Below are 23,149 nucleotides of genomic sequence, written 5' to 3'. Positions count from 1 at the left end.
ACTGGTAACTAATGTAAACATCGGGTAACCATACCCGATGTTTACCTTAGTTACCAGTCTCCGCAGCTTCCAGTCGGCGGCTCCATGCAAGCGCAGCGTCGCTTGCACGTCGCTGCTGGCTGGGGGCTGTTCAGTGGTCGCTGGTGAGATCTGCCTGTTTGACAGCTCACCAGCGACCATGTAGCGATGCAGCAGCGATCCTGACCAGGTCAGATCGCTGGTCGGATCGCTGCTGCATCGCTAAGTGTGAAGGTACCCTAAGGCATTCTATGTTTCTTTCTATCAGTTGTTTCATATTTAACCCCTTGTAAAATTTAAAAAGAGCAGATACCCCTTTAAATGAGCAGAAACTCTTTAGAGGGAACCTGTTACCAGATTATGGATTAACAGATTACCAGATAAACGGTAATAAAGGGGTATCTCCTCATTTAAAGAGGTTCTGCTCATTTAAAGGGAACCTGTCACCAGATTTGGTGACTATAAGCTGCAGCAACCACCAGTGGACTCATATACAGCATTCTAGCATGCTGTATATATTATCACTTTATAACACTCACCTAAACAGTCGGTGCGGTGCAGACTGGTCGGATGGTTGTCTCCGTTCTCTGGGTCCTGTGCCTTCTCTTTCAGCCATCTTTGTCCTACTTCTTCAGATGCCTTGGTGCATGACGCATCCTACGTCATCCACACTAGCCAGCATTGAGGTCCTGCGCAGGCGCACTTTGATCTGCCCTGAGCAGGGCAGATCAAAGTATTGTAGTGCACTTGCGCAGGACCTCAATGCTGGCTAGTGTGGATAACATAGAACGCGTCATGCACCTAGGCTTTAGAAGGATAAAGATGGCCAAAAGAGGAGGCACTGGTACCAGAGAACGGAGACACCCATTCGACCAGTCTGCACCGCACCGCCCCTTAGGTATTATAAAGTCATTTATGCTTTACACAGCGGCCTGGGCTCTTATATACAGCATGTTACAATGCTGTATATAAGAGCCCACTGGTGGTGGCCGCAGCTTATAGTCGCTAAATCTGGTGACAGGTTCCCTTTAAATGAGGAGATACCCCTGTAAATGAGCAGAACTTGTTTAAATGAGCAGGTACCCCTTTAAGTCCATTAGTTGATTCTTATGTACTTTTTATATTATTGCAAGCAATACAAACAAAGTGGAAACAAAATGTAAGTCCCCTTTCAACTAAAGAACTGGGATGCACTGATGTATAAAAAAATAAAATTTCTGTACATTTTCTTTAAGAATTCCTGATGATGAAAGATTAATGAACATTACAATAACATGATTTTAATCTGTTAAAGCAACATATAAAACTTAACTTAGAATAAAAAGGGAACCTAGGTTTAGACAAATGCTCTCATTTTTATACCCAGGATAGAGTTAGTGCAAAGATCTTAGAAACCTTACAAATAAATGCAGGCTCTGTTAAGCAGATCAAAGTGTATTTTGCAAAAAAAAAGGTGATGAGGGGGTCGTCAATTTTCTTCTATAAATGTTGGTGGATTCCACAAAAGATCACAGTCCTAATGCATACATCACTGAGCTAATGTTTGCACTCTGTAAACAGTGTTTTGTGATCTGCCTGCCTGGTAGAAATGACCTCCACAGCCTTTCACTGAATTATACTTTCTCAACTTTAGTAAAAGACCTTGAAAAATGCAACAACAAAAAAAATTAACAAAGAAAAAACAAAAACGCTCTACTCTAACTTGTATTCTCTTTCACATGTGAAACTATAATAACTGCATTGTGAAGCAAAGAATTTCCCCTAAGTTTCCTCATCCATTACCTATCATTGTAACTTAAGTGGAAGCTACCAATAGAAAATGATCTCACTATTTAAACAGGTTTTTATGTTAAATAGATTTTTTTAAAAAAGACATGCTTTTTTTTCCATCTCCCAATCTGTATTAAAGAAAAAAAAATAGAAATCTTGCACCATTCACGCTGGTTGCAGGTTACTTCCCATTTCAGTAAAATCACAAGCAGGTATGCATGAATAGACTGACTCAGGCCCTATCTTTAGTATTGAAGCATTTAATGAGCGTGTGCAAAGGTCACTGTGAAGGAAAAGGAGCAATGTGAGCTGTGACATCATAGTGAATGGTGGATACTTTGTTATCAGCTGCATAAAGAGCTTTTACCAGTCATTGCCTGTGACAATAATGAGACTTATGAAAAGTCTTTTGTAAAGAACAGGATGTCAGTCTGAAATAGCCCCAGTGGCCAATGTGAAATTTTGAAAATTCCTTTTTTTTTTTTTTTTAAATACAAATTTTAATACTTAAAAAAAAATTGGCAAAATTAAAAAAAAACTTTTTTTTTTTTTTCCAAAACGTTTTTTATTGATTTTTCAAATTTGTAAAAACATGACAAGTATCATTGCAAAAGAAGAACATTCGTCTGACAAAATGTGACATAGAGGTGGGTGATACCCCAATTTGGAGTTCCATGTTGCTGTTCGATTTAAGATAGTATACAGTAACATTAAACCAAAACATAGGTAATGAAATATAATATAACATATGCAATACAATTCGTTAAATCTCTGTGTCGTCCCTGAATGATTTCAATTTTGCTAGCGTGTCTTGGTATTCCCAACCGTCTCGTCTCCCCCTCCCGCCAGAGCCCCCTCCTAGGTGATTCTCAGTTTACCCAGGCTGTCCTGGATATCGCTCAGGATATACCACTCCGAGTGAACAAAAGGTGCCATCAGGTTAATTATTTCTCCCTGTGTGAATTGGCTTTCAATAAAATGTCTCCATCTCACAAAAAACTTGGCTGTCAACCCATCTTTATCCCTCTCCGCTTCTAGTTTTTCCCACTTCAGAAGGTTGTGTAGTTCGCCCACAACCTCCTTTATGGATGGGCCCTCCCTTTGAATCCAGTGTTTTAAGATGCAACGCTTAGCTATCATGGCTATGTCATGCATTATTGCGTATTTCCTCTTTTCCTGCGTGCTCGGTCCTCCTCCTACTCCTCCCTCAAAGGAGTGGAAAATCCACACCATTAAGTCTAGTTTGCTGAAAATTCCCCATGTTGACTGGGCAAATAGTCTGACTTGGTTCCAGAACCTAGCGATTGTCTCACATTCCCATAGCCCATGCAGCATATCCGTTTAAAAAAAAAAAAAAAAAAAAAAAAAAAAAAAAAAAAAAAAAAAAAAAAAAAAAAAAAAAAAAAAAAACTTTTAAAAAGGAATCTGGCACCAGGTTTTTGCCACCTAATCTGAGAGCAGCATAACGTGAGGGCAGAGGCTCTGATTCCAGCGAGGTGTCACTTACCGGGCTGCTTAGTGTAGTTTTGATAAAATCGCCATTTAAATCAGAACAAGATTATCATTACGGGACTACTTGGCACGCTGCAGGTAGTCCAGCATATTCATGAGCTCTGTATAACGGCTAGATCTGCAGCAGAGAAAACATTAATTTTATCAAAATGACAGCAAACAGCTCAGTAAGTGACACATCGCTGGAATCAGGGTCTTTGTCTCTAGATATGGAGGAGCAAAAACCTGGAATCAAATTCCCTTTAAAACACAAAAAATTGATTTACATGATTGGTAATTTTCGGAAGAGACAAATGGCTTTCTCCTTGATTTTTCACCCATTTAGACACTTTAGTCAAATCAAGCTAGCTGACAAACCAATATGACAAATCATTGTGGTCCCCCAAGGTTTGCCCCTGATTTTCTAGTTATATAGCCAAACATTCTTGGAATCATATCACCAATTTACCATTTCTTATCCAACTGTTAGGTTGTTTCTTAATCATCGAGGAACTTTTTAAGTTCTAGGCCCTAAGGTAAAAATATGTTTGTCACTTGAAAATAATGAGGGTTCAGACTGGTAAAAGAAGAGCTGTGATTGACAAAAAAAAAATAAAATGGGATGCTTTTTCAGAAGAGGGCTTTTTTGCTGTCTAATGCGGGTACTGAAAAACCTATGAAAGATTGGCAATAAATCTTTTGGGCGCCATAAGGGCAACAATTAAAGAGCAAATTATTGGGAACCTATCAGCAGTTTTTTGCTATGTTATCCTAGGGCAGCATGTGATAAATGCAGAGACCCTAATGCCAACGATGTGTCCCTTAATATACTTTGTGTTGCTATTTCAATAAAATCAGTGTTTTATCAGCAAGAGATTATAATTACAGGACTAGATGTCTTGTGTCTACTAGTCAACTGCTCTGTGTAACCCACTGATTGGCAGCTTTCTGTATAAACTATCTATTATCTGCTAGATTTGCAGCAGAGAAAATGGGGATTTTAGCACAACTGATCCACCCATGAAACTAAGTAATACATCGCTGGAATCAGGATCTCATGCTGCTCTCAAATAGGCAGAAAATGCCTGCTGATAGATAGCCTTTAAAGATGTGTTTTTTTTGTGATGGTTTCATTTATTTTTGGTCTTTAAATTGTTTCTCTCACAGTAAATGTTCTCCATTGTACAGATCTGTGATTGGGATTGACTAAATTTGAGTATGATTAAGCAAAATATATCTCTGCTTCTGTACCTTATTCAAGATTATTTACAATTTGTTTTTACGATTACATAGAAATGTTGGGGGCTAATTATGTAGGATCATTTACCGTATTTTTCGGACTATAAGACGCACCCTTGTTTTAGAGGAGGAAAAAATAAAATTAAAGTAAAAGAATGTGGTCATGACACACTGTTATTTTAATGCTCACAGTGTTACTGAGGTAATAATATCCCCAAATTCTGTCCTTATATCCTCCTTTCTGGGTACCTTGTATATGTGGCCCCCATCGTGGAATATGTATGTTCCCCATCATTGTGTGTGTGATTCTCCAATCTGGATTGTGTGTGTGTGTGTGTGTGTGTATAATGTGTGTGTGTGTGTGTGTATAGTTATAGTGTGTGCGTGTGTGTGTGTATAATGTGTGTGTCTGTGTGTATATAGTTATATAGTGTGTGTGTGTGTGTGTGTGTAAAGATATACATATATACATATATATATATATAATGTATGTATATGTGTATATGTATATGATCCAACCCCATCCAGGTGTACAGTAATGCCTTTATATATTATTTATTGCCTTACTTTTACTGATGTGCTGCTCACCATGCTTCAGTTTGGTCCTGGCATTACAAACAAAGTCTCACATATCTGAAGGACCTGCAGTGGTGTAATGAAGAGGCGGGCACTGTGCTGTTCTGTGCTGCTCTTTTCCACCCCTCTGCATTACATCACTGTAGGTCCTTGTCAACTACGGGAGACTGTTTCTAGTGCAGAGGCAGCAGGAGCAAAGTGAAAATAATTTGAGCCCTCAGCACAGAGACTGCGGCTGTGCTGTGAAGGTATGCCGTGCTCTGGCCCGGACACTGCAGTGATCTGCACTTCCCCCCGGGCCATACATGACTGCAGCGTCCCCCTGCTCCTTCCTCCTACACAGCGGACACACAGTCTCCCCAGCCTCTGCAGGAAGCCGGCGTCTGGAGCTCCCACGTGTGACCGCTGTTTACATTAAACACGTTTTCATTAGCTGCTCCTCACCCCCGCTGACTGCAGAGAGAGGTGGGCGGGGAGCAGCTAATGAATATTCACTGACTTTAAGCAGCGGGCACACGTGGTTTCTCCAGCAGCCGGCTTCCTGCAGCAGCGACCCTCCCTGCCTCCTGTGATCCCACTGCATAGCGCTGACTCCCCACAGTTCCCTACCCCGCAGCTTCAGACCATAAGACGCACCCCACACTTTCCTCCCAAATTTGGAGGAAAAAAAGTGCGTCTTATGGTCCGAAAAATACGGTATATTAAAGGGAACCTGTCATCAGAAATTTTGCACTAAACCTAAAAGATTCCCCCTCTGCCGCTCCTGGGCTGCATTCTAGCAATGTTCCTGTTGTTCTTGGGCCCCTTTCTGACCAAAATAAAGACTTTATAAAGTGGTACCTTTTTGTATTCAGATCTTGATAATGGTACACGGGGGCGGGCTCTCTGGTGGCCGTTAGTCTGCCTCCCTATCGCTTTAGGCCGTCCCCCATCGCGCAATTGCAAAGAGGTGACGTGAGGTAAGCTGGCCAGCGCTTGCGCAGAACGGTGGAGGCGGCGGTGAAAGCGCGACCACGAGATTATGGGTGGGTACTTGCTGATGAAAGTCACAGCGCCGCCCATAATCTCGCGCATGCGCAACACATCCCCAGCGGTCATACTGTGCACATTGCACAGTCCCGCGAGAGTGGCACGGCGCATGCACGAGATTATGGGCGGCCATAATCTCGTGCATGCGCCGTGCCACTCTCGCGGGACTGCAATGTGCAGTGTGACCGCTGGTGACGTGTTGCGCAAGCGCGAGATTATGGGCGGCGCTGTGATTTTCATCAGCAAGTACCCGACCATAATCTCGTGCACACGCTTCCACCACCGCCTCACCCGTTCTGCGCAAGCGCTAGCCAGCTTACCTCACGTCACCTCTTTGAAATTGCGCGATGGGGGACGGCCTAAAGCGACAGGGAGGCAGACTAACGACCACCAGAGAGCCCGCCCCCGTGTACCATTATCAAGATCTGAATACAAAAAGGTACCACTTTATAAAGTCTTTATTTTGGTCAGAAAGGGGGCACAAGAACAACAGGAACATTGCTAGAATGCAGCCCAGGAGCTGCAGAGAGGGAATCTTTTAGGTTTAGTGCAAAATTTCTGATGACAGGTTCCCTTTAACACTGTAGTCTTGCAGCGCTGGGGTCTTGGGTTCAAATCCCACCAAGCACATCTGCAAGGAGTTTATGAAGCAACTTTGCAAAAAGTCTCATCGAAAACTAATCTCGATGGATACTGACTTTAAATAAATCGACAATTTATTTTATTCTGTAGTCAGTAGTCCCCATGTTTGTGTGGGTTTCCTCAAGGATCTCTAGTTTCCTCCATCACTCCAAAGACATACAGATTGGGAATTTAAATTGTGAGCCCCAATGGACACAGAGTTGCCAATGTATGTAAAGTGCTGCGGAATTAATAGCGCTATATAAGTGAATAAATATTATTATTTTTCAATCACTGACTCGGCTGAGGGTTATCTTTCCTGGGAACAAAAGGATCTGGGATGAAACTCAACATGTCCGATCCTTTTTTTTTTCCCCCGAGATCAACTGTGAGAGAATAGTTTAGAGGCTCCTATACACATTACAGACTTTTTCTCTAATGTGTATTGAGGTCTTTACTACTGTTCTGGGTCATTTCTGTTCTCCAGTCTATTTGTGCTGGATAATAAAAAGAGATGCTTTAGGCAAACAGTACGCAGCTGAAGAACAGGCACAAAAAGCTTTTTCACCTTCTGTGACTCGGTATGATGAGTATCTGCACAGACAGCCCTGTGTGTGTTGTTTCCTCTCTCTGCTCTAATACACATGAGATACAGGGTAAGTTTGGTAAAAGTTTATTTAACAGAGAATAAACACAAGCTTACTCAGAATCCATTCATAAATTAGCTGTTAGGATACAGTTAGGTATAAAATGGAAATCTGCACTTGGCTTCCCCAAGTTTCACATGTAAAGCACAGGTGTCATATGGTAGAATTATCATGGCTCTGACTGGTACCTAGAGCTGGCAGCAAGTGCAATCTCAGCTACTCCCAGGGGCATAACTACAATAGGTGCAGAGGCTGCAATTGCACCCAGGCCCTGCAGTCCTAGGGTCCCCAAACACTCCATTTGGCCTATATAAAAAGACTAATGCTATTAAAGACTTTCAATAATTGGGGGGCCATTAGAACTTTTGCATTGGAGCCTATGAGCTTCAAAATTACACCACTGGCAGCACCTATAGTTATCTCCCATAAGGATGAGCCAATAATAAGAGGAATGAGCATTTTTAGGAACAACTATTGGTCAGTCTAAAACTGGCAAACACCTGTCAAATGAGCAAAAACAAACGTATCCATCATGTGCAATGATTTTTAGGCAGCACATTGACCAAATTGTGCTGCCGAGAACAGAATACTCTATGGGCACAGAATCATTGTATTAATGACCATTCTGTGCACATAGACCGCATGTCAGCTGTATAACCAGGCCATTAAACAGCCACTGATCGGCTTTCATGTAGTCAATCAGCGATAATTTAATGGTAGCCGTCAGCACGTCTAAATGAGCCATCACACACATGATCAGTAACAATATACAAAAACTCCCCATTAATTAGTACACGTCTCCTCGGGACTCCCAATCTATGTGTTATTTGGGTACATGCACATAAATATTAATATAAAGACTTAATTAACCAAGTATATTGTGCCTTGGAAAAACGTCATCCACACTCCCTGAGGAAGTCACACGTGACGAAACGCGCATCAGGAACGGAGGCATACGGGACTAATTGGCCAAATACCAGGTAACATCTATACATCCTATATTTGATTATTGCCATTGTTACCACTGTTGGTTCCTAATCAGCATCACACGTCTTATTTATACGTATTTAGCAACTATCATGCTGAGTACTTCACTACAATGCTAGTGCATGGCCTTTTATGCATGAATTATTACGATTTTAAATATTGCCTAATTTATACACAATTTTGTAATTGTTTGAATCTTATTTACAACTACAACACACTGGTTTCTGTCTATTCTCAGGACATTAGCTATTTTTGGTAATTTGTTATCTGTATGATCCTTGATTACAAATTATACCCTCTATTGCCTTCTTATAAGGAAACCCTGTCTGTTAATGCACTTTATATATCAAAATTACTGTAGAGGTTACTACTTTTAATCTATTTAAGAAAGTATTTTCTTTTAAAATTAATCAGTCTATTTTATGTCGCTTTGACCCCCACTGGTAGAGGGATCTTTCTCACTATTTGCGAGGGTCATTTTTAGATACATTGATATAAAAACTATGCAATATACGGCCAAACAAAAAGGGACACCTACTGAGCAGCAGTGGGTACCTGTGCTAATTGGTACAAGTCTGATCTGGGTGTCCTTTGCAGCCACCTTGTACTACAGAAATTGTGTAGCTCACTATAAACAGGACGTTTTCTGAATAGAAGCCGTCATTCACTCGGACAAACCTGTGGCTCAGCCATGGGTGCAGCACATGACTGACCTCCGACTGCCTACCTGCACCTATACTTTAATCTTTATTGAAACAAATTGTAATAAAAACAGGGTGTCATAATAGGACAGTGCACAAGGTGGCGTACCAAGGTGGTGAGCAACAGGTGTCCGGCCATAGTAATATCAATCAAAAAGCCTAAAGTGGGATAAGTAATACCAGGAACCACAGATAGATAAAGTCAAGGTATAAGACCCTGTGGCCAGAGGACAAACCCAAAGTGGCAGATCATGAGATAAACATTAAAGACCGGAGATCACCTTACTCACTGCAGAAATGGCGCCAGGTCCTGCCTACGCACGTTTCGGCACTAGCCTTCATCAGGCCACGCCCCCATGATACAATTTGTTTCAATAAAGATTAACGTTTTAATCACATTGTTTTCCTGGTTCTCCTTGTGTGTGAATTGGTATAGATCTATTCTTGAACCGGCTATATATCCATTCTGTTATATCCATTGGGTGATGGTACTATCTCTCAATTTTGAGAGACCACTAAAAATTATTTTCCCCTGAATATATAAGAATTTTGGCTGAAGGTTTGTTCTGCACCTATACTTGCAAATTAAAATAATTGGAAAGTAAACTCAAGATAAACAACAAGTGGTACCTGTGGCTCAGGCTTACATCCCAATAATGGGTAGCATAAAATCACCATTTTTTTAATAAGTTTATCTGGTGTCACTGCACTTTAACATTGGTGTCAATACAAGAGACCTACGTAAAGTAATGGACAAAGTGTACTACACCTGACAATCTTGGACAGTTGTTGCAGGTATGTGTAGTTGTAAGGTCATAGGCACCATGTTCTCCACCAATGTGGATGTCAACGGTGCCAGATAACCCTTTTAATGACTTATTGAACTAACTGAAATCTGATCTTAAGGGTCTGGTTCAACAGTGTGATTACAGAATGCGGCCAAATACCTCTCTCACAAGTGGGATGAACAAATTTGTTGGCAACACTTCACTCATGTGCTCATTTGCTGCACAGGTGGGCATGGCTTTCAGCTCCATAGGACCATACTCTCAAACTTTCTTTGTTCAACTGACTAACGACTGTGTGGACTAACTGACAAGACACATAACACACTACAGCTGCCTACCTAGAATTACCATGAATGCAATATGCATCAGTCTATTAACCTTTACTCTTTGTTAAATCTATCATTCTCTTTACTCTTCATTTTCTTTCACTTCCACTCTCTTAACTCTGGAATGTCAAGTATCTGCTTAGCAAATGTTGTATGCTATCCATTCTGATGTATCATCAGATTACAGAGTAACACACAAAGCAGGCCCATAACGAACTGAACCTATCACGAACCGTACATACAGTGCTTTGGGAAAATATTCGGCTCCCTTTAATTTTTCAACCTTTGCCCACATTTCAGGCTTCAAACATAAAGATAAAAAAGGTAATGTTATGGTGAAGAATCAACAAGTGGGACACAATTGTGAATTTGAATAAAATTTATTGCTTATTTTAAACTTAAAAAAAAACAAGAAAAAAAACCTGAAAAGTGGGGCGTGCAATATTATTCGTCCCTTTTAAGTTAATACTTTGTAGTTTGAGGTATGTCTCTGAGTTTTGCGCATCGAGAGACTGAAATTATTGCCCATTCTTCCTTTACAAATAGCTCGAGCTGAGTGAGGATGGATGGAGAGCGTTTGTGAACAGCAGTTTTCAGCTCTTTCCGAAGATTCTCGATTGGATTCAGGTCTGGACTGTGACTTGGTCATTCTAATACCTGGATACGATTATTTGTGAAGTATTCCATTGTAGACTTTGCTTTATGTTTGGGATCATTGTCTTTTTGGAAGACAAATGTCCATCACAGTGTCAGGTCTTTTGCAGACTCTAAGGCCGGCTTTGCGCACTACAACATCGCAGGTGCGATGTCGGTGGGGTCAAATCGAAAGTGACGCACATCCGGCGTCACTTGCGATGTCATAGTGTGTAAAACCTTTTCGATATGATGAACGAGCGCAAAAGCATCGTTATCGTATCATCGGTATATTCTCCGACATTTCCATAATGCCGGTGCAGCGACAGGTACGATGTAGTTCCTCGTTCCTGTGGCAGCACACATCGCTGTGTGTAAAGCCGCAGGAGCGAGGAACACCACCTTAACTGCGTCCCGGGTGCTATGAAAAGGAAGGAGGTGGGTGGGATGTTTACATCCTGCTCATCTCCGCCCCTCCGCTGCTATTGGCCGCCTGCCGTGTGACGTCGCTGTGACGCCCCACGACCCGCCCCCTTAGGAAGGAGGAAGGAGGCGGGTCGCCGGCCAGAGTGACGTCACAGGACAGGTGAGTGCGTGTGAAGCTGCCGTAGCGATAATGTTCGCTACGGCAGCTATCACAAGATATCGCTGCTGCGACGGGGGCGAGGACTATCGCGCTCGACATCGCAGCATCGGCTTGCGATGTCGCAGCGTGCAAAGTACCCCTAACAGGTTTTCTTCAAGAATGGCCCTGTATTTGGCTTCATCCATCAAGAAAAGAGGGCCCAAACCATGATACAGCCACCACCATGTTTGACAGTGGGGATGGTGTGTTCAGGGTGATGAGCTGTGTTGCTTTTACGCCAAATATATTGTTTGGCATTGTGCCCAAATAGTTCGATTTTGGTGTCATTTGACCAGAGCACCTTCTTCCACTTTTGGTGTGGCTTGTGGCAAACTTTAAACGACACTTTTTATGAATATTTTTAAGAAATTGCTTTTTCCTTGCCACTCTTCCATAAAGGCCAGATTTGTGTACTGTACGACTGATTGTTGTTCTATGGACAGACTCTCCCACCTCAGCTGTAGATCTCTGCAGTTTATCTAGAGTGATCAGGGGCCTCTTGGCTGCATCTCTGATCAGTCTTCTCCTTGTTTGAGATGAAAGTTTGGATAGACGGCCAGGTCTTGGTAGATTTGCAATGGTACGATACTCCTTCCATTTCAATATGATCACTTGCACAGTGCTCCTTGGGATGTTTAAAGTTTTGAAAATCTTTTTGTAACCAAATCCAGCTTTACACTTCTCCACAACAGTATCACGGACCTGCCTGTTGTGTTCCTTGGACTTCATGATGCAATATGCGCTTTAAGCAGAACACTGAGACTATCACAAAGCACTTGATTACACACAGGTGGCTTATATTTATCATCAGTCATTTTGGACAACATTGGATCGTTCAGAGATTCTCAATGAACTTCTGGAGTGAGTTTGCTGCATTGAAAGTAAAGGGGACGAATAATATTGCATGCCCCACTTTTCAGTTGTTTTTTTTTTAAAGCATAAAATAAGCAATACATTTTGTTCAACTTCTCAATTGTGTCCCACTTGTTGATTCTTCACCAAAACATTAAAATTTTTATCTTTATGTTTGAAGCCTGAAATGTGGGAAAAGGTTGAAAAATTCAAGGGAGCCGAATACTTTTGCAAGGCACTGTAGTATTTGGATAACCAATGTCCCATGATGTCCCAATCTACTGCAATAGCATCTAACCATGAGTGAGATAATAGCAAGCAATAACTATAGGTATCTAAATAAACTAATCAGTCATCTCTTATAGAAATTATTGTGAACACCGATGGGATTGGCGAACCATCTAATATGTATGGGTGTCTACCGATTTTTCAACTATAGATGATGTCGAGGGGAGAGAAGAATCATCATTTTGGAATCCCAATGGCCAATTCTTTTGCTTGCACTAAGTTACAAAGCCCAGTGCTTGTAGAGAACACAGGAACACTGTGCTCAGGGGGGATAGCAGTAGGCTAAACAGTTGTTCAGCAGATAGTTATCTTTTGTGTAAGGGAACCTGTAGGCTATGATAGATCATAAGCAGTCATTCTACTCTAGAGAGATTACAGTATAAGGCTATGTGCACACGCTGCGTTTTTTTGACGCTGCGTTTTTGGCCGCTAAAAACGCACAAAAACGCACCCGCGGCCAAAACGCATGCGTTTTTACGGCGATTTGGTGCGTTTTTGGCTGCATTTTGCTGCATTTTTGATCTCTGCGTTTTTCCAATGCATTGCATGGGGGGGAAAACCAAAAAGGCAGCTTAAAAAAAAAGTTGTGTGCGGACAGCAAAAATGAAAACTCATAGACTTTGCTGGGGAAGCAAAGTCATGCAATTTTGAGGCCAAAAACGCACCCTAAAAACGCGCAAAAAACACACAGTGTGAACTTACCCTAATTGGTAATCTAACGTTTTCCTCATTGGGACAATCTATTTTAAAGTTTTCTGACATTTTGCTAAGACACGTATAAGTTAACAATCATTCATACCTATCCATGAGCTGGACCTTCTAAGAATGTCCTGAAGCATAGTTTCAAATTCCTTAGACCACATACAAAACCTGAAGAGAGACCCTGAACTTCCAAATTTACATTTACAGTATTGTTATCTACATGAAGTAAAGCAGATCATTTTTGGGGCCCATGTGGAACTGCTGTGTAACTATGCCCAAGTGGTACTCCCCTGCCCAGAAAAAATACCCCCGAAACTCATACAGACTACAGTACTAATGAAATGGGTGGTATTTCTAAATTATGGAAACTTCTTACCAGATTCTAAACCTATTACTCCTATGGCACTCTTGTTCTGGTATCAGGTTGAGATCCCAGTATACAGCCTTTACATTGCATTTTTTGGTGAGAATTGCCAGAAACAATCAGTATAACAAAACTAAAAAAAAACCCCATCAGTTTAAAGGCACATTTAAACAAGCTAAAAATTGTGAACAAGCATTTGTCAGAATATTAATTTGCCAATAATCAGTTGATATGAACACGTTGATAGTCCTCTCACAAACGAGCTAAATGCTCTTTCATGTGATGATTGGATCATTCATTCCGGCATTATGTTCACTATCAGCAGCACATCGTCTAGTGTAAACGGGAGATGTGCTGCCGATAAAGATGACATTTTAGGAGCCCAGAATAGATATATTAATTATCGGTCTGTGTGCAGAGAGTTTAGGTTGGCCAGTCTAAAAAGGCCATTGAATAGAAATGAACAACCCCAGATTCGGTGTTCGTACCAAACAGACTTTCAGGTACTTTACTAATGCAAATAGATGTAGTGTGCATCTTAAAAAAAAATAAAAATAATAATGGAAAAACCCTGCTCACCCTCCCCCAGAAGTATTTTACTTATGGCTGGCAGCATGTGGGCGGAGACGCAAACTGCTCAATTAGTGACTTCTAATGGTGTCCAGGTCAAGTCCGCGTAACAAACCGAACTTTATCTAAAGTCCAGCTGAATCCACTGAACCAAACTTCCATGGGTTTGCGCATCTCTACCATTGAACAATCATGAACTGGCTTGTATACCATTTGCAGTGATTCAATGTCATGTGTATAGGGACAGGTTCAGGGCTTGTTTTCACCTTACCATCTAGACCATGCACTTGAAACAGGGTTTTTCCTTTTGGCACTGGTGGGGCTAATGCACTTTTGTTTTGCAGCAGCAGACTGCTTCAGCTGGCGGCAGTTAACAATTTTCCGGCCGGGATATAAGCCCTCTGCTTCCTGGACTTGTTGGTTATTCATTTAGTTAAAGCTAGCCAAGGAGCAGAGTGGACGTGTCTTACTGCTGCTGCTATTCTGTGATTGTAGGTGGTTTCTTCTACCTCTTTTCATTATACCCTTACTCCGTGGTCAATCCTTGGTGCAGGTTATTATTGGTGTGTGTAGGTTTTTGTTTACAACCATCTGTTTCTGTGTTGGTGGCTTGTTGGGCTCGTCTGGGTCAATCCCCTTGGTGGCGGAGATTTAGTTATTAGGGCCTGGACAGGAGACAGGGCTATGATGGAGGCTCAAATCTGACTACTTTTAAGTCTACCATCGGGATAAGGGACAGCACAGGGTCTCCAGACTTAAGAGTCAGCCTGATAGTCCCAGTTCTATCTTTACTAACCCATTACATTCAACAGCTGTGGTTGTCAGGTGTATATACACTTTAGTGAGAACCTGACAGCTGATACATGCTGCCCAATTTACAGCAGCAACTATCAGGTACCAACTGTTTAATTTCAGTCAGGTATGTTTAACTCTGAAACTTTAGAAATGGTTTAAAAGCCGCTGGGAACCGTGCTGCACAGGAGACTAGTCAGATAGGAGGGTCCCTGGTGGCTTCTCTCTGACAGTTGCCCTAGGGTGATAGGTCTCTACCTGTGTGTGTCTATGAAGAGAGACCTACCACTCAAAGGCAGCGCATTGGAGAAGTCACCAAGGACCCATCTCCCCGACTAGTCTCCAGTACCGCTCAGTCCCCAATGGCTTTTAAACTATTTTTCTCTGAAACGCCGCAGAGTTTCAGAGTAAAAAGTACATGGCGGAAATCATACAGCCAGTGTCTCATACATGCTGCACGTGGATCGGTCAGCATGTATCAGCTGTCAGGTTCCCTTTAAGACTTCACAAGACTCCTTTTTGTGACTTCAAATAACTTCACATCATAGACTATCATATACTGCAGGGGTCCATGGGGGTGGTTAAGTGAGTGCTCCTTTCAAAGCCATTTACATCAGTCGTGAGATACAATATACCAGATATTCCACTTCAAAGATTTTTTTTAGTTAACGCCTTTGCTTCTCTTCTTTGAAAAACGTGATGACAGCCAAAACCCTTAATTCTGGTCTAATTTGTTCCCTAGCCTGGGACTCATTAGGATACTCAGCAGCCATTAAATCCTTTCAGATTTCCTATTGATTTGTCCCACATTAGTGACAAGAAGAAACTTGTTTGCAAAGCAATAAATCTTTTTTTTTTTCCAGTTGCTAAAATCTTCAAAATGGCAAGCATGCACAGACACATTCCTTCATTGCTGCAATGGGTTAAGTCCGCTGTAATCTTTCAGACATGAGTTCTAAACTGATCAAGAATCTCGACTACAGTCTTAAAACTTAGAAAGGAGAAAAAAAAGACGCCCGAGGCCAGCCTTGGGAATTCAATAACTGCAAGTGTTCTAAATACAAAGCGTCTGCAGTAGATGTATTTACCAAATGGGCACTTGCCTACAAAGTTCTGAAACTCTAATAACAGACTGCAGGTTGCATGGTGGGAAGATATGACGGACAGAAATCCTTTAACTTAAACGTTCGGTCGGCTAAAAATACCAAAATTACACGCTTCTGTGCGGAATCACAACAGAAAACACATGTTCATGCTGCTGGTAAGTGCTCGGAGAGCTTATAAATGCTATTAAAGAGGCATGGAACAAGTAAATGATTGTACAGTTCGACTTTTATCCGCAATGAATGGAAGACGCTAAGTCGGGCGGGAGAGAGTTAATCACAGATACGTCTGGAAGGAGCGGCCAGGAGGTGAGGCCACCTTTGAACTATGGTATTTGGAAGGTATATGGCAATATCAATCTGTAACTAAACATATAAATCACAGGGTGTGAAATTATACAAAGGGATATGTACCTCATAAAATTCCACTAAAATTAGGTTGTTGTATTGATTTTTTTAACTTATGTTTATTACAACAATATATATTTAAGTTATAGTTTACCATCTCTCTCTCTGTAGCCTCTTATTTCCCTCCACCTGCTCGGGGAAACTTTTTTTCTTGCTAAGTAACTACTGATGACAATGAAAAGGCCTCCGGGTCAAAAGAAACTTTAGGTTTCCACCATGTTCCCAGGTCTGGGGACATGATCTTAGTGCCGCCACATAATCATCAAACACCATTCCTTCTGAGCCTCAGGCCACCATGTAAATTAAACCGAGGTCTGCCTGGCAGAAACAATGTAAAAGTATCCACAATATCTGATACATTACATGGAGAGGCATTGACATTATGGTTAAGTTCTTCACTGCCAGCAGGTTGGCAGTGAGATCAGGTTGGGGGTTGTTTCATTTCAGATGAAACATTGTATCAATGGCACACAAAGCAACAAGTGATTTATCTCCTTTAATAAATATTTACACATTCATATGTAACACAATATATAGAGTAACTCGCTGGCTTGTGGAAGGACTGGTCACCATGTGCCCTTGTTAAATCAGTTAATGTGGCTGCTGTCACAGACAATTGGTGCACAGGCTACCGGACTGCAGCAATGATGCTAGTAATCTAATCACTCAATGAAGCCATTTTACTAGTTTTGTGAAGTTTAAATACCCTCGCCCCTCCTGAACCGGTCCCCCGCTTTTACCTTGCAGGAGTAGGTGTGGTGCACAGGGTCCACATTTAGAATCTCCTCCACTGTCCCGGTGAGCACAATATTTGCCTCTTCTTCTCTCTTTTCCAACTCTCTTTCAGGACAATGTCCCTTGCTGTTCCCCAGAAGTGCAGCCACCAGTACTGCTAAAGTCCACAAAGGCATGGCTGAAGCCCTCCACCTTCTCCCCATGTCCAGAGGAAAGAAAGGCGCATCCAAGGCAAAGGAGACCAGAGGAGGAGGAGAAGGTGAGGGCAGCTCACCAAAAATGTGCACTGATACAAGGGCTTCCCCCCTGGCTCTGCTGCTGTAACAGCAAGGAAAACCTTTCCACTTAGAGAGAAAAGACAAACCCACACAGGAGGAGGGGGAGGGGGAGGGAGGAGATATTAGTGCTACTCTGCAAAGGGAGTAATGTGAGGTCTTCTTCTCAAGGGCTGAGGGGGATTTGCATGCAATCTGAATTGCTGATCAGAACAAGGGGGTGGCAGTAGTGGCCCTGTCCTCCCTTCTGACTGCATCCGATTCTGCTTTCCTTAATGTATAGCTCTTGGGGGAAAAGTATAGCAAAACGCCACCTCATGGAAATGCGTCTCAAATCAGGTTAATGGATAATCAGGAGCACAACGTGATCTGCCTGTTAAAGGTACACATGCAACAATGCCGTTGTTGCAAGTGAAGCCTTTTCTGAATATGTTGGCTAAGATCCCAGCGCTCAGGGGACTGCATTGGGAGGAAGAATAGTGAGGAAGGGCGCTCTGTATCTGCACTGCAGGCATGCATTCAAGAGAGATGATGCTGGGTTTAAAAGCATTCTAACTCTTCAACTCTATATAACAGAGTATTTTTCTATAAATGTGTAAAACTGCAGACTGGTCAGACTAAAAGCACTTGTATTGAGTCTCTACTTTTTCCAATTTCCTTCCACACTCCAAACATATAATATTATTTAAATTCCTTTAGTATCGGTCTTAAGGTGCTCAAACACTTTAGATGACTGGCCAACCATCTGATGTCTGAGGGGCCTCTCGACTCTACACTGATAGATGATGTCAATGGCTGATCCTTTTGTTTTATGGAGAGATAATCCACTGGTTTTGAGAAGTGTCTTTCTTTTCTCTCTCCTCTTTGAAAACCCATTAACATTCGGCCAAGCACTCATGTGTATGGCAGAGTTGGGAGGGATAGCTGTCTGCCGAATAAATGTTGTATGTGCATGACCAGCTTAGATAGCTGTCCTGACAGTTATATCTCCAGATACCCTCATGCACTAGAACACTTGGAAGGACAGAAGAGAATGTTTCTTCCAGACTCCACTGGCCGTGGCCTTTCTAAGATAAGACAAAAGATTTGGGCATATAAAATCCTATGAATTCGGCAGGATAAGACTGATGTCTACATACACCTTAAAAATTTCTCCTGACCGATTAGGTCAATGAAGGGAGGCAACCATTCATATTGGATAATCCTTACAATATCTAATATTTATAGGGCCTTTGCTGGGTGCAAAGGTTGCAAAATAAACCTGGGAATGGTGACTAGTGGGGCAGTACCACATCTATCTTCCATGGAACATAAAAAGAAAACCAAGGAACTTCAGATTTGCACCTCATCAGCCTGCCTCTATCAGTATTCCCTACATGTCCGTGATCAAGGTCATAGAACCGAAACGTTGGACTACTGTTCCGCACAGATTGGTTTGCTAATGATATATTATTATAGCGCAATTTATTCCATGGCGCTTTACAAGTGAAAAGTGGTAATCATAATAAAAACAAGTACAATAATCATGAACAATACAAGGCACAGACAGGTACAGGGGGAGAGAGGACCGTGCCCATGAGGAGAGAGGACCCTGCCCGCGAGAAATCACAGTCTACAGGGGATGGGTGAGGGTACAGTAGGTAAGGACAGAGCTGGTTGCGCAGTGGTGTACTGGTCAGGGTGTTATTGTAGATTGTAGGCTTGTTGGAAGAGGTGGGTCTTCAGGGTCCTTTTAAAGGTTTCCATGGTAGGTGAGTCTGATATGCTGGTGTAGAGCGTTACAGAGTATGGGGGAGGCACGGGAGAAATCTTGTTTGCGATAATGGGAAGAGGAGATAAGAGAAGGAGAACTTGTGAGGATTTGAGGTTGTGTGCAAGTAGGTACTTGGAGACAAGGTCACAGATGTATGGAGGAGACAGGTTGTGGATAGCTTTGTATGTCATAGTGAGTGCTTTGAACTGGAGTCGTTAGGCAATGGGAAGCCAGTGAAGGGATTGGCAGAGGCTGGGGAATAGAGATGTTGATTAATCACCCCGCAGAGTTTAGGATAGATTAAATGGTTGCAAGTGTATTGGAAGGGGGACCACAGAGCAAGAGGTTGCAGTAGTCGAGGCGGGAGATGATGAGAGCATGCACTAGTGTTTTTGCAGATTCTTGGTTAAGGAATGCACAAAATAAACCTTTATTTTCATTTGAAATCTGGAGTATCTTGGTTCTCTTTGTACATTACATGATTATATCTATCACAGAGCCCCCAATCTATTTGACGCTGTGTGCCTAACATATTATACCAATGGACATATCCCTTCCAGATACTCTTGAAAGTAAGTGAGGGATAAGGCTGCTTTCAGACATCCGGTTTTTGCTGAGCGGCACAATACAGCGCTTTGCAGAAAAAAAAAACAACTTTTTTTGCCGCCGGTTGCGTTTTTTCCCCATAGACTTGCATTAGCGCCGCATAGCCTTGCGTTGCGTCCGTTTTTTGCCGGATGCAGCATATTTAGCCCATGCGGCGTCCGGATGGCACGTTGCCTGGCACTTTTTTTGTGCGGCGAAAGAAAAGCATCGAGCCGGATACAGCGCAATTTACAATGCAAGCCTATGGACGCCGGATGCGTTTTTTTGCACTGCGCATGCTCAGTATCAAGCTGCATGCGTCAAAAAACGGACGGGCCGCATGGAAAAACGTATGCAACGGATCCGTTTTTTTCGCCGCATCCATTGCATAGGTTTTTGAGCCGGATTGAGCCGCACTGCAAAAACCGGATGTGTGAAAGCAGCCTAAGGGTACTTTCACACTTGCGTTGTTTTCCTTCCGTTACAATCCGCCCTTTTGGAAAACAGCGGAATCCGTTAACGGATTCCGTTGTTTCCCATAGACTTGTATGGATGACGGATTGTACCAAAAGGACCTGCGTTGCTTCCGCTGGGCGATGCTCCATTGCTTCCGCCCAGCGGGAGGAACACAGCATGTAACGTTGTTTTGAGCAGCGGAATCCTCTGGATTTCACTGCGCATGCTCTTTTTTTTTTTAAATCACAAACTTTATTTTGGCTAGCGGTGGCCGAATGTTCAGCTGAGCGCCCGCCCGCCGGCATGCCCGGGCGCCGGCAAGTGACAGCGCTCAGCTGATCACCCGGCGGCCAGCTGCAGGGAGCGATCAACTGATCACCCGGCGGCCGGCTGCAGGGAGCGATCAGCTGATCACCCGGCGTCCGGCTGCAGGGAGCGATCAGCTGATCACCCGGCGGCCGGCTAGAGGGAGCGATCAACTGATCACCCGGCGGCCGGCTGCAGGGAGCGATCAGCTGATCACCCGGCGGCCGGCTGCAGGGAGCGATCAGCTGATCACCCGGTGGCCGGCTGCAGGGAGCGATCAGCTGATCACCCGGCGGCCGGCTGCAGGAGCGATCAGCTGATCACCCGGCGGCCGGCTGCAGGGAGCGATCAGCTGATCACCCGGCGGTCGGCTGCAGGGAGCGATCAGCTGATCACCCGGCGGCCGGCTGCAGGGAGCGATCAGCTGATCGTTCACAATAGTCTGCCGCCGGTAAAACTGTAAAAAAAATAAATAAATATATAAAAACGGATTCCGTTGTTTTGCAGCATCCGTTGCATCCATTGTGCCACTATATGCATATATGCAACACATCCGTTGCATCCGTCACACAACGCAATGCAATGGATACCGTTCAATGCAAGTGTGAAACTTGCCTAACATAGATGTTTTATGTGACTGATGAGGAAGTTTGCACTACAGAAAGGTACAAGTAACATCTGACATAACAGGGTGCACTGCCCATAAGGCGAAGAGTGAACCAACCCTCTGGTGGCAACCTTTTTTCATTGCAAAAAGGCCAGAATTTTAACAAGTGTATAGTCCATTCTTCCCTTTTTTATCGCATACTTAGAGCTAAGGGAAAGAGGCTTTAATTTTACATTCTGTCTAAGGAACAAATGAGCTAGAAACAAAACAAACTTCAGTGCAATGATATTTCTGTGAAATTTTGGGATTACCAGAGTACTTTTCAATCGAGAATCTTTATGTGGTCACCCATGCTCCATTGTGGACAATTACGATGACCTTTGAACCACAAAGTGAAATTTTGTAAAAGTTCCACTAAAGTGAGATTGACAAAACAGATGTCGGGAACTAGTTTATAGGTTTTACAAACTATGTAGAAGTTTTATATGTTTGACTTACCAACAGGGGGTGCACTGCAGTGCAGTAGGAGCAGCCATAAGGCTATTCAGCAGTGCTACGCTAATCATAATGAAGGTACTGGTCTGCATTCAACAGCCCAGCTTTTCAACGTTCCTCAGCCACAAAAATGTAAAAACCTGAAAATTGGAGAATTATAAATAAGAAACATGCCCCCTACTGGAATTTATAGGATGCAGCATAGTAATTAACATATGACTATAATGTTGTAGGTAAAGGATGGGATTGGATAAGCGGAAGGACAGAGGTAATACTTTTCTGGGTGAAGTCAGGTGACAGATAGAAATGAACACCTCAAAATTAAAGTTTTTGCTCAGATTCAGTATTTTTGCACCTATAAGAGGTTTAGAAGTTATAGCCACAACCAAACTCCTAGACTTCAGTGACACAGTAAGAGTATGGATGTGGAGTAACTGTGATGAAATATAGTGCAATTTTTAAAATATGTGACATAGGCAATAGAAGATAGACGGACCCACAAAAAAAAAAAATCAGCACTCCAAATTTCAATGCAAATTCAAACATGTCTTAACCCACTGACGTGACAATGTTCTCCCTTTATACAAAAATTTCTCAAGAAGAAAGGCTCATCTGTATAGAGCCGAAACGTCACTTCTACGACTTTGTAAAAGTCTGGTTTTAAACTTATGTTACATAGTAGTCAGTACACAGCAGCCATCATTTACAGCACTTCTGATTAACCCCATATAAAGTTTTGCTGTTGTAGTTGGATTTTCCTGATATAGTGTGAGGCTATGTGCCCACGCTGTGGAAAATGCGCGGATTTTGCCGCGGATTTCTCGCGGAAAAGCCGCGGATTTCCCGAAAATCTGCAGCTCAGGCACTTCCCAGCCATTTCTATGGCATTTTGGAAATGCTGTGCCCACGCTGCGAAGTTTTCCGCAGCGGATTTCGTGCGGATTTTGATCCGGAAAAATCTGCAACATGTCAATTATTGTTGCGGATTTTCATCCGGATTTTGCCTTTAAAATTGGGGAAAAAAAAAAAAATATCCGCAGCAAATCCGCGGCAATTCCGCGGTAAATCCGCTGCAAATCCGCACCTTTGAAAAGGTGCGGATTTTGCGGGAAAGCTGCGGATTTTGATGCAGAAAAATCCGCAGCTACATTCTCCCGTGGACACATAGCCTTAGTTGTATTTTACAGAAAAAGCCATAGACTGTAAACAGCTTACAACAGAACAAAGGGATTTCCCTGTTGAAAGATATTTGACAGGAAAAAGGTTCACCCCCCCCCCAAGGTATAGCATATACCATAGAACACTGTAAAAACGGTCATCAAATTAAATCTGGCACAAAAGTAACATTCCCTTAAACTGGACATCCCTCAAAAATGATGAAAAGTGGACTGGAAGGGTGCCAAGAGG

General features: G+C 42.6%; 1 protein-coding gene across 11 annotated transcripts in view; it reads right to left on the bottom strand.

The window, feature by feature from the left end:
- AGRN (agrin) overlaps positions 1-17,812 on the bottom strand; it is a 670,274-nt gene extending 652,462 nt beyond the window's left edge. For 6 of the 11 annotated variants that reach the window (XM_075327101.1, XM_075327098.1, XM_075327099.1 and 3 more), the window contains exon 1: positions 17,271-17,811. In XM_075327101.1, the coding sequence (XP_075183216.1) occupies positions 17,271-17,468 (198 nt within the window). In that variant the 5' untranslated portion in view covers positions 17,469-17,811. Of the gene's footprint in view, positions 1-17,270 lie in introns of all 11 variants that reach the window. The other 5 variants (XM_075327104.1, XM_075327105.1, XM_075327096.1 and 2 more) reach the window with 3 other exon arrangements.
- Between the last annotated feature and the right edge of the window lie 5,337 nt (positions 17,813-23,149).

The sequence above is a fragment of the Anomaloglossus baeobatrachus genome, chromosome 11 (genome assembly GCF_048569485.1).
Source record: "Anomaloglossus baeobatrachus isolate aAnoBae1 chromosome 11, aAnoBae1.hap1, whole genome shotgun sequence".
Taxonomy (NCBI): domain Eukaryota; kingdom Metazoa; phylum Chordata; class Amphibia; order Anura; family Aromobatidae; genus Anomaloglossus; species Anomaloglossus baeobatrachus.
The sequence above is the reverse complement of the archived record's forward strand: the minus strand, read 5'-3'. Positions and strand labels throughout refer to the sequence as shown.